This window comes from Crocodylus siamensis, chromosome 8 (genome assembly GCF_052110815.1).
Source record: "Crocodylus siamensis isolate JL-2025a chromosome 8, ASM5211081v1, whole genome shotgun sequence".
Taxonomy (NCBI): domain Eukaryota; kingdom Metazoa; phylum Chordata; order Crocodylia; family Crocodylidae; genus Crocodylus; species Crocodylus siamensis.
The window spans coordinates 48,900,202-48,912,611 of record NC_143402.1 but is presented as its reverse complement, the minus strand read 5'-3'; the positions used below and the strand labels follow the sequence as shown (position 1 = coordinate 48,912,611).

At 45.4% G+C, this 12,410-nt stretch overlaps 1 protein-coding gene across 1 annotated transcript in view; it reads left to right on the top strand.

Moving 5' to 3' along the window:
• DNAH9 (dynein axonemal heavy chain 9) overlaps window positions 1–12,410 on the top strand; it is a 480,799-nt gene that overhangs the window by 114,978 nt on the left and 353,411 nt on the right. The window contains exons 23-27 of the mRNA XM_090059292.1: window positions 5,375–5,527; window positions 6,504–6,629; window positions 8,836–9,075; window positions 10,296–10,456; window positions 11,421–11,577. Of these exons, the coding sequence (XP_089915418.1) occupies window positions 5,375–5,527; window positions 6,504–6,629; window positions 8,836–9,075; window positions 10,296–10,456; window positions 11,421–11,577 (837 nt within the window). The remainder of the gene's footprint in view (window positions 1–5,374; window positions 5,528–6,503; window positions 6,630–8,835; window positions 9,076–10,295; window positions 10,457–11,420; window positions 11,578–12,410) is intronic.

The window sequence follows — 12,410 nt, the reverse complement described above, 5'->3', positions numbered from 1 at the left end:
GGCAGTGACCTAATACTAGGTCAAAGGGATAATATTTTATTGACTCCTGTGGAGTGTCCTGAAGGACAAACAAAACTAATGGAAGAAGCAGATCCCACTTTCATGGGTCTCCTTGTATACAGTGCTGCAACATTCTTTTTATTGTCTCCATTGAGATGTTCTACCAGGACGTTAGTCTGGGGATGGTGCACAGTGTAGGGTGTGGTATACCACTTGTAACACCCTGGACATGAAATTACGCCCCTGGTCAGTGAGGATTTCTTGAGGGGTCTCCACCCTCACTATCCACAAGGGTGGACTTACTTCTTCAATGATTCATGGAGCCGTTACTGGCTGCAGGGGCATGGCATCCAGATACTGGGTGGCAGTATATATTGATGTCCTGTGCTGCTACGGGGAACTAATCCAACCACATCCATGGCTATCCTTGAAAATGGGATATCAATGATAGGCATGGGTTGAAGTGGGGCCCATACTGGGTGATCCTCCCTGGCCTTCTGACATTTGGGACAAGCTGTGCAATGGTGTGCTGTATCTTTCCTCCAGCCTTGGCCAGAAGAACCACTGGCACACTCTACCAGTGGTCTTATCCTGACCTAAGTGTCCTCCCATGGGGTTGGAATCGGCCAATTGCCAAATGACTTGGCAGAAACAGGTGGGTACTACCATTTGTGTCTTTTCAGGCTCCTGTACCCTTCCAAGTTGTATGTGATATAAGAGTTGGTTCCTTAGCTTGAATCGCAGAGTCCCTTCCAGTGCTGGTGTCTGACTGGCAGTGGTGTTCAGAGACAGTGACCTAAGCCCCTGAAGTTCGGGATCTTCTTCTTGGGCATCCCAAAACTGCCAGCTGCTGGCTACATTGTGGAGGTCAATTTCGCCCATCTAGTCTGTTGATGCCTCACTTTCCTCAAGTTCACTAAGCCAGGCTTCATGGTTCCGGATGTTTCTTCTCTCAGCCTCGGCATCCCTGGCATGGATCTTTGAGAACTCCTTGCACTGTTGTGTAGTGCCTGAAGACTGGAAGAAGGCCAATGTGGTGCCTATCTTCAAGAAAGGGAGGAAAGTGTATCTGGCAAACTATAGGCCCATCAGCCTGACTTCTATCCCGGGGAAGATCTTAGAAAAGTTTATTAAAGAGGCCATCCTTAATGGACTGGCCGACATCAACATCCTGAGGGATAGCCAGCACGGGTTTGTTGTGGGTAGGTCTTGCTTGACCAATCTAATTTCCTTGTATGACCAGGTGACCTATCACCTGGACAAGGGAGAAGAGATTGAGGTTATATATCTTGACTTCAAAAAAGCCTTCATTCTGGTATCCCATGATCACCTTTTGGTGAAACTGGTCAGTTGTGGCCTTGGGTCCACCATGATCCGCTGGCTGGGAAATTGGCTCCAGGGTCGGACCCAGAGGGTAGTAATTGACAGAAGTCAATCATCATGGTGCCCTGTGACCAGTGAGGTCCCCCAAGGCTCTGTCCTTGGACCCATATTGTTCAACATCTTCATTAATGATGTGGACATTGGAGTCAGAAGCAGACTGGCCAAGTTTACTGATGATACCAAAATTTGGGGAAAAGCATCCACACCAGAAGTCAGGCGGGTGATCCAGGCTGACCTGGACAGGTTCAGCAAGTGGGCGGACGAGAAGCTGATGGTGTTTAACACTGAAAAATGCAAGGTTCTCCACCTTGGGAGGAAAAACCTGTAGCAACTTTATAGGCTTGGCAGTGCTATACTGGCTAGCACTATGGAAGAAAGAGACTTGGGGGTCATCATTGACCACAAGATGAACATGAGCCTCCAATGTGATGCTGCGGCTAGTAAAGGAACCAAAATGCTGGCTTGCATCCATAGATGCTTCTCAAGTGAATCCCGGGACATCATTCTCCCCTTGTACTTGGTCTTGGTGAGGCCGTAGCTGGAGTACTGCGTCCAGTTTTGGGCTCCATAATTCAAAAAGGATGTGGAGAAGCTTGAGAGAGTCCCGAGAAGAGCCACACACATGATCAGAGGTCAGGAAAACAGACCTTACGATGACAGGCTGAGAGCCATGGGGCTCTTTAGCCTGGAAAAGCACAGGCTCAGGGGTGATCTGATGGCCACCTGTAAGTTTATCAGGGGTGACCGCCAGTTTCTGGGGGAATGTTTGTTCACCAGAGCACCTCAAGGGCTGACAAGATTGAATGGTTATAAAATACTACAAGACCATTTCAGGCTGGACATAAGGAAGAATTTCTTTATTGTCTGAGCCTCCAGCATCTGGAACAGCCTGCCATCAGAGGTGGTTCAAGCACCTACATTGAACACCTTTAAGAGTAAATTGGATGCTTATCTTGCTGGGATCCTATGACCCCAGCTGACTTCCTGCCCTTTGGGCAGGAGGCTGGATTTGATGATCTTCCGAGGTCCCTTCCAGCCCTAATGTCTATGAAATCTATGAAATCCCGGACTCTTTCCAGCGTATCCTATATTGGTGTCCAATCTCATCCTAGTAGCATGTTGCAAGTTAAACGGGGTACTATGCCCACCAGTAAGTCTCCCTGGTGTTCCATCACCCTGAGTCATACCCACTGGCAGTCGACTTGTTTGGTCTCCCCATAAAGACATGCCATCTTCACCAAGTTACCTCTACGATCTCGCTGATGGGTGATGAGATCCACCCTCAACAGGAACTAGGCACACCCTGAGTTCAGGGTAGCCTGAACAGGGCAATTTCCAATCCAAGCCTTAACTACGAGACATCCCCATATTGCACCCTCCCCTTCAGCAACGTAGCTGCAATCCATGGGCTCGCCGAGGTCTTGCTCTTTTTGCCTCTTAGCTGGTATTCTTGGTGAACTGTCTGGGTGCCATTGCTCTGAGTGACTACTCAGGCAATTGCTTGAGATGTGCCCTGTCTTCCCACAGTGGAAGCAAATTGTATCCCTTGTTACACCCCTGTAGGGGGGCGGTCTTCTCTCCAGCTCCCTGAGGGTTGGTGTTGATGGGCCAGGGCTCCGACTCTCCTGCCTATAGCCGAACAGTGACACTGCAAAGGCTTCTGCTGGTTTTAGAGCTTCTTTGCAGTTGCGTGGAGGATGTTGGCAGACCCATCTTTGCATACGTTCCTGCAGGTCATTAAGAAACTGTTCTAGCAGTATTTGGTCAACCAGAGCATCTTAATTACATGACGTGGGGTTTACCCATTTATTAAAAAGATCCCACAGGAACTTCAGGAGGAGCCTGGGTCGTTTCTCCTGTGGTCCCTTCTTCACCCTGAACAGCCATCTATAGTGCTCCGGTTGATTTCTAGCCAGTACAGGATTGCTGCTTTCACCAAATCATAGTCGTGAGCCTTGTCCCTTGGGAGGGCCTGGTAACCTGCCTGGGCTTTACCCTCAATGAGGGTGCCAAGTTGACCGGCCCAGTATCCTTTACCAAGTCCTGTCATTATGGCGTGTCAATATAGGCCTTCAGATCATGTTCTCGCATCATCTTTGTCATTTTAAATGCTGTGATGCAACCAATCCTGTTGTCGATCCATCATTTGCTGCTGGGTATCAAGGATCTGTGTCAGAGCCTGTAAATTCTGACCTAGCACATCCGGAGGGGCCATGGCTGCGGGTTGCATGTTGGGATGCTCCTTGTGCACCGGGCTTTCTGTTTGATTCCCAGCCAATGCACCACTTTGTACCTGCCTTGCTTTGAATACCCATTCACGCGTTGCCCTAGCATGTGTGCCTGGTGGTGGGCACAGTGAAGGCTTGTGTGGCCACTGATAGGGACCTCGATCACTCTGGAGAAAGCCTCTAAACTCATCTGCCATGACTTTGAATATATTTCTAGTGGAGGGGTCTTCCTCTGTAGGTCCCTTGAGGTTGGTCACTCCTCCTGGTGGATAGTCGTGGGGCTCCACCTCCCCGGCACCCCATCCTGACGCCAACCTCCAGCAGGCCGCTTGATTTTAAGGCGCCTGTCCCTCTGGTGTAGATAACCTTCAGTTTTGATGCCCTCTTCAGGATTGGTTATTAAATTGCTTTCTTTGATAGGCTACAGGCCTACTGGATATGCCCCTCTTGTCTCTCTTCCCTGTTGTCTATGGCCACTTGCTGAGCCTTGTGATCACCCTGGTGGTGTGGTGTCGGTCAGATCCCCCTCAAGGCAGACCTAACCCCAGAGGCACTCAAAGAACAAAAAAGAAAAAAGCACAGACCACAACAGCAACACAAGACCGTATACAGGCTAATAGTGACTACGGAGAGAAAAGGATTCAACGAAAAGGAGAAGAGGGCAGACAGTGATTAGGATCAACTGCTGCTTCTCTCTTTCTGCCGTATGGCTTGAGCCAGATGGCATCCCCCAATGCTGCTCCGCTCTGTGCGTTTGTTGGTGTATCTTCTGCCCTTCCCTGGGTCAGCCTCCTTCCATGGCTTGGTACCTGTGACAACCCGGAGTAGGAAGCCTCCGTCATCTCCGGGTCTGTTATGGCTCCTTCCGGCGTGAGGTCATCCTCTGGATTCAGGTGCTGCTCATAACCAGTGTGGGGTTTATTCTCTGTTGCTCGGGGTGCCTCTTCCCAAGCGTAATCTGCCCCTTCGCACTGGGGCTGCTTGCTGCCTATGCAGAGAGCCTCTGGTGCTGCTCTCTGGTCCAAATACTTTCTTTCAAGCTGGCACTGCCTGCCACCAGCATGGAGAGCCTCCACAGCCTCTCCCGCTCTTCCCCGTTTCTCTTTCAGTGTTCCCTTTTATCTTTGCTGGATGGTGATTGCTCCTGATGTCAAGCGTCGGCTCCAGCTGTATATAGGCATGGCGTGAGAACTGGGCGGGCTTTGCTCTTTGTTCCTTTGATGTCTGGTGTCTTGTGACCAGTAAGTGGTTTCTTTTCTCAGGGTTTTTTCCCTTGGCGTATGTAGCCCCCATCTCAGGGTCTTCAGCTCCCATGTGGCTGTGCACCTGGGACAACTTTAATTTTAATATTAATTTATATCGCATGTAACAGTAGTGATTTAAGATGTTTATTACCAGAAAGCAATGTAAAGATTTAGAAAAAGAACTGTAGACCTGTCTCCTAGGAGGTGGAAGTTCATGGCAGAAACTTATAGCAATTCCAGCAAACTACTATTTTTCAACTGTTTAATTTAATAAAGCTTAAACAGAGCTTGATTCCTGAATCATTTTTTCACTCTTAGGGGTAATGCATGTAGGTCAAGGTCAATTAATGGAGGGTGTATTACAGAAGTCTTGTATCACTAGGCCTCTCCGATTGGAAGATGTGTATGATCATAGTACGAAAAATGAGAATATATCTTGGGAAGGGGACTTTATACAGTACTAATATACACGCTGCTTCTCCTGTTATGATGAACTACCCAACATAATTCTTCTTGCAGATTCAGCGCCATCTTTCAAAACTATTTGACAACTTGGCTAAGATGAAATTTCAAGTGGACTCTGAGCAAAATCCAACCAAAACTGGATTGGGAATGTATAGTAAAGAGGAGGAGTATGTTGGCTTCAGTGATCCATGTGACTGTAGTGGACAGGTGAGGTGAAGGCACTCTGTTTTCAATTATGAAAATCAGAAGTCCAACTTATACTTTTTATGCCATTCTTTTATTCCTGCTTGACAAGGGCAGAAGTCCAACACAGCCTGCATACATGTCACTTAAATTATGATAATGGGCAGAAAACGTGTGTCTATAAAAATGACACTTCCTTGCTGCCCAGTGCTCCTCCTTGCTCTGTTTGTGTACTTTATGTCTATGTCTCTTCACATTAATGACCTCTATACATTTCTTGCTTCTCTTTTTGTTCATTCACTGCTGCAGAGGCAGGTAAAAATGGAATATACCTGAACTGAAAACCAGTTTTTATTTTTCAATTTTGTAGAAAAAACTGGAAAATCTGAGGAGAAAAAATCCCCCCAAAAGCAATTTTAGTCTAAAATGAATTGACAATGCTTATATTGGCCTCAGGGCGTATCTTAACATAAAATGTGTGTTGAAATAAAGTAGGATATACATTTTAAAGTAGAACAGTTAATCCAAAGTTCCTTTCTGTGTGGACATACTTAGTTCTGAATAAACATGCCCTTTTCTGTTTAATTTAATTGAAGTGGATAAACCTAGCTTGGAAAAACACACTTTTATTTAGGAATAAAAGAATACATACATGGATGTATTCCTTGGATACCCAAGTCTCATTTGTAAGTCTCCACATAGACCTGAAAATGGGAAAATATTGGCTCACGTTGCTTCTTAACAGAGTTCATACTACTTCATTTTGAAATTTAGCAGAGTCTCAATTGCCTTATGAGTGCTTTGTTTAATTCTGGATGGAATCCTGTGAGCCTGTGCTAAAGCTAAGGCACTAAACTCAGGTAAGTTACATTCTCTAAAAGGAGACTTTGGGGCATGTTTTTAACACTGCAATTAAAGAAAATTCATGTATTCTTATATCTCTATTTATTGGAGGTGTCTAAGTAGAGCAAATAACTCTGGTGTTTAATAACTTCTCTAGGTTGAAGACTGGTTAAATCATGTGTTGGATAATATGAGGGCTACTGTGAGACATGAGATGACAGAAGCTGTGACTGCTTATGAAGAAAAACCAAGAGAACAGTGGCTCCTTGATTACCCAGCCCAGGTATCCTCTTTGACCAGCCCAGTAGGGAAAGCACCTTGTTGTGAGCTCTTCCTTTGCCCTCTACTAGTAAATCTGTTTTGTCAGTGAACAAGTAGAAAAGCTTTATGTGGTCTCTGCTCCTGGACTCTAGCTATGCTGTCCTAATGGATTGATTTCTCTTGATCTTAGTAAACTCCTGAATTGAAACTTAAGATAAAACACAGTCTTCTGATTCTGCAAACCCAATGAGTGTTATAACGAGGTGCCTAATTCTGTTATGAGGCAGAGTGGGTGCAGAGCAGTGAGCTGCAAGCTACAAGGCTGCAAGCTGCAAACTTGCCAAGTATGTAATGAAGAACCCCTGCCACAAAAGATAAAGGTAGTGGCTGCGGTGGGCAGAGCCAAAGGGGACTGTGAGCAGGGCTTCAGTACAGAGTAGGCAGTCTTGCCCAGGCAGGGGAACAGAGGCAAGCTTCTTGTAAAAGAGGGAAACTGGCAAAACCTAGGCCAAGCAGGTGGGGGGAGGGGGACGGGGGAGAGAGAGAGGCAGAGACACTGTGGCTTGGAGAGGAGAGACTCTGATGATAGGAAAGGAGGAAGTACACCCAGAAGGCTGAGCCCTGTTTATATTAACCTAGGGGGAGTCCAGAGGAGAGACTGCACCCAAAGCAGTGAGAATTGCTTATGTTAATCCGGGGGAGTCCTGGGGAGTGGAAGTGCCCATAGAATTGGGGGGATTTGGAAATGTTGTTATAGGCCCAGGAGAGCAGGAGCCATCCAAGGGCTGTTTATGTTGACACGAGGGGTTTGCTTTCTTTCCTTTTGTGCTCATTTGTTGGTAACACCCAGCAGACCAGAGTGGCTGTGAGGGGAGGTATGAAGGAGACCATACAGCAGAGTGTGCAGCATCCTGTGATTAATTTTTTCCTTCCCCCCTGTGTTTTTTTTGTTTTGTTTTGTTTGGGGGTTTTTTGTTGTTTTTTTTGTTTTGTTTTGTTTTTGGGGTTTTTTTGGTTTACCAATTCCTCTCCCTTTCTCTTGTGAGTCTTAGAGAGGAAGATAGGCAGCTAGATGCTTTGTCTAGGCAGAGGCACAGATGGGGGGTGAGGCCCTGACTTATGCTGGGTGGACTACGATGCAACAGGGTTGGAGCCACAGCTAAGGCTACAGAGGGAATGTGGGGGCGTAAAGATCATCCTTGCACTACTCAGGTTGCTATCCAGAAGAAGTTGGGAGGCAAGGCACCCTCGCCTAAACTCTGGTCACCTAGAGGCAGCCTCCTAAATATCGTTCTAACTGTAACATCAAGGTGTGGTAGGCGAAAGAGAGAAGGGAGCCAGCTAACGAGGCCAAGCAGGTGGACAGATGCTATACAGCCACCAGTGGGTGACACAACCACCCCTGGAGGTGCACCCTGCTACAGCCAGATATAGGTGGCTCAATGATTAGCAGGGTGGGGAAAAGGCGCTTAAGGTGTCCCTTGAGTAAAATGAGGGCCTCCTCCCAATCTTATAATAAGTAAGTTCGAAGGTATGGCAGATGAATATGAGGTAATGCCCTGTTAAAGTAGAGTGCCAAACAGGCCTGAGTCAACTGTCAGAGGGCCTTGGAAATTGAGGCCTATTACAGTATATGATATGAATGTGTTTTATGACAGGAGGCTGTAAAATGAGGTTAGAATGCAGAGGCAGCAGTTCTACATATAGGTTATAGGGAACTTATTGGTTCAAGAACTGGATGATCGGATTTAGAGCTCATTAACTTTGGTAAGGTTAATAATATGTTGGCAATGAGAATAATTAGCATACCTAATGGAAGAATGGTAATTGTAGCAGGAAAAATGGCCAGAGGGAGTGAAATAAAACAGTTTTCCTCATCTTTCTTGTACTTATGCTGTCCTGTTAATTGCTTTTCCTGTTGCTCTTCTCTTTGGCATCCCATGACACATGAAAGACAGCTATTTTCTGATGGTGAGCTGCTATTGCTGGCTTTGTGCCAGATACCAGCATCAATTAACATATCATTAAGCATGAATTCTTTGCAGTTCTCTATCACAGTGACTATTTGTTGTTACCATTTTGAAAAATACCTTTAATTTTGTGTTCAAGCAGCATTTTTTTTCCTTTAATGATCCTGCCACATTAACAAGAGCATATAATGTCAAACACAGAACAGACTGTCATTTCTGGTTTCTGAAATGGATAATGAACTAAATCTCTTTTCCAAGGTGGCCTTAACCTGTACCCAGATCTGGTGGACCACAGAGGTTGGAATTGCCTTTGCCAGACTAGAAGAAGGTTATGAAAATGCAATGAAGGAATACTACAAGAAGCAAGTGACCCAGTTGAATACTCTCATCACCATGCTCATTGGTCATCTCTCCAAGGGTGACAGACAGAAAATCATGACCATATGTACCATTGATGTGCATGCTCGGGATGTAGTATCTAAGATGATAGCTCAAAAGGTTTGGCTCCATCCCGCATGGAATGACCCCTTTTAAGTTGCTGTCCTAGCAATGTCTAGTGCTTCAATAACAAACAACCTGTTGAGTTAACAAAATATGGTCCAACACTGCCATCTTTAATCGTAATGCAAAATGGTATTGCACCCATAGCCATTCATATCCCAATCCTGCTCTATATAACAGACATTTCAGTTATGACTTGTTTCTCTTGAAACAGCAGAGATGGCTTTTCCTTTGGGGGTATAAATACATCGTTTTTGCGTGAGCTGCTAAAACCCTCACAATAAATCAGCAACTGTGCAGTGTGATGGACCTTAAAGCACCACAGGGCTTGTGTTCAGTCATCTGCTAATGCAAGTTAGAGGTTCAGTGAATGGTTTTGCCACTCTACCCCCCAGTGCTCAGCTTAGGCATGTGTTAATAGGCCAATAAAATGCATTTCTAGTGGCTAATGGGTACTATCACATATTTACAGAGAAATGGAGTTTTTATCTTTGGAGGTTTCTTCCCACTGGAGAGGTACACAAGTAGATCTTAAAGTACAGCCAAGCTAAGTCTTCTATAATGTTTTGGGCCTGATCCAGAATCTATTGAAATCAGCGTGATGATCCCCATTGACTCCACTCGGTTTGGGATTGATCATCTTCCCTACACCCATTCTTCTCAAACAGTCAAATGGTTTTCCTCTTCAAATGTCTGCACTTCCCCAAATCCTAAAACTTGCCTTTCTTTCCCAGTATCAACTGGCATAATGTTGTGGGCTGGCTAGGTGGGGTGTTGGAAATGGCTGCCCTCTCTCCTTCCTCTTGCATTGTGCTTTCATGGGAACTTTAATGTTTAATTTTCTTCAGAAATGCTGACCAGGTAACATCCTATCAGTTTGTCCTGCTGCCCTCTCTCATACGTTTTGCTTCATGAGAACCTCTTTCTTGAACATCCCATCTATACCTTCTCTGTCACCTCTTCATGTGGCTTTCCATTCTGCTCTTTACACTTGAGAAGCCCTTCATCTCTGTGCAAGAGATATTGCTGGCTTTGATTTATATCCTTTTTCTTGAAGGAGAAACCTTCTTTCATTATAAAACACTGGGCCCAGTTATTTTTTGGTAAACAAAATTTTGGTTGAAGCCAGTGGGTTTACCATCCAAGTTGCATTTGAAGTTGCATCTCTGACCACCCCTGCTTGATAAATGCCCATGGATATCTACGTGTATTTACAGGTGGACAGTGCCCAGGCATTTATTTGGCTGTCACAGCTTCGGCACCGGTGGGCTGATGAAGAAAAGCACTGTTATGCAAACATATGTGATGCCCAGTTTCTTTATTCATATGAATACCTTGGTAATACTCCTCGCCTTGTAATCACTCCCCTGACAGACAGGTAGGTACCTAGATGGCCTATATGCCCTATCACAGGGTTGCTTCAGCTTCAGCACTCTCCCAAGTAGGGAAAAGAAACAACTGTCAGCTGCATACAAGTGTTCATGGACATGAATAACCCATGCCCCCAGCAGCGTGGGGGTGGGGCACGGCTGGACTGGCGGTGGCAGAAGCCTGGCAGCGGTGAGTAGGGAGCTCCCGCAGACACCGCCGGGGGTGTACTGACATGCTCAGGGTGTGCAAATGCACCCGCTTGGACTCCCTACACATCATCCCTGTTCATGGAGTTCTTTCTTTCCCTTCGTATCCCAGCTACCCACCAAAAAAACTCTAAGTACCTTGTGGTAGGATTCATTGTAGAAGATATCTGGAGTATCTTTCCCTCTCTTCCCTCATTCTACTGTGCACCAGAGTGGGACTATTTTTGGAATCTGTCATGGTTATCACTAGGCCAAACAGAAGGGATCACTGCACAATGGACTGCTCCAAACCTGAGCTAGCTAATCAATAATACAAAGCACTAAAGAAGAAAATTTCTGGGACTCTTCCTTAGTTAAACTTGTGTGGCTCCACTGCTACCACTTTATGATGGGGTGGTGAACCACACGCATGACATCAGACAGCTTAATATTTAAAAGGAAAACCCTGCCCTTGACACTGAAAAAATTGGGATTCTAGGACCCCATATGAAAGACTCAGCAGACTAATAACTGTGAATCAGCAGATTTTTTGGTTTACAAACAGTCTGAATGCTCGTGTCTTGCTCAGCAGGCATTGATTCAGTCCAATTACCCCATAATCTGTCAGTAGACCTTTGAATAAGGATCCAGTATGCATTGACCCTGATACATTAGCCCTCCTGATGGTATTGCCAGGTTCTTTCATGTAATTTGAGTGCATTTGGGCAGTCTGACTCCTTCAGCTCTTTTTGTTTCTCTCTTTTTTTTCTTTCTCGTTGCTGGAAGATGCTACATCACCCTTACCCAGTCTCTGCACCTGACCATGAGTGGCGCCCCTGCTGGGCCTGCAGGGACTGGTAAGACAGAGACCACCAAGGATTTGGGGCGAGCCCTTGGCATCATGGTATATGTGTTTAACTGCTCTGAACAGATGGATTACAAGGTATTGGTTCTGGTATAATCCAGGTTCATGTCATGTTATGGGAATAGACGGTGGGTGAGATAGATCTGAAACCACTCTAAAATCTGAGGACTAAGAATAAATTAACTTCAAAGTGAGGTACCTTGTTTATCTTCCACTCTTTAAATTCATGCTACATTTCTTTATGCCAAATTCTTACTCCTCTTCTGGGAGCTGTAAGCATGCACACTAAAATCTGAGAGGCAAAGTCAAACTTCTTGTTGTCTCTGGGGACCATTAGTCCTATGAGGCTGGCATCTTCTGATGGTATTGGCTACAAGGTCCTTTAGGTTGGCTCACCAGATAAAATAAAAAAATATATATTGGACAGGTTTGGAAAAGAAACAGAGATTATTGTGGAAAATGTCCGAAGGTCTGTTTTTAATAGCCTCTTAAACCAAAATCCTGTTTCAAGGCATAATCATCAGCCTCCTGATAGTTTGCTACTGGGCTCTTTTATCCTGGCACAGTTTTTGAGTGGAGAAATTAGCAGGCTTCATGGATTTGGCTACCTCAGATAGGAGGGAGAGCCTGCTCTCCCTAATTTCAGAAGGTCAACTGAGTGCAAAAGGCAACTGACACCACCTTCAGGTGCATGGCCTTTTCAGCTTCTCATGGCTGCAGTGACCGGACTCTCTCAAAGTCATCCAATCTGCAGTTAAAGACTTTTTGAACCAGATCATCTGATTTTAAAATCCTCAAATTTATGTTTTTCCATGATTAAAATGAAACACCATATATATATGTGTGTGTGTGTGTATTGTGTGTGTGTGTGTGTGTGTGTGTATTAGGCCTGTGTGAAGCGGCTAGTATTC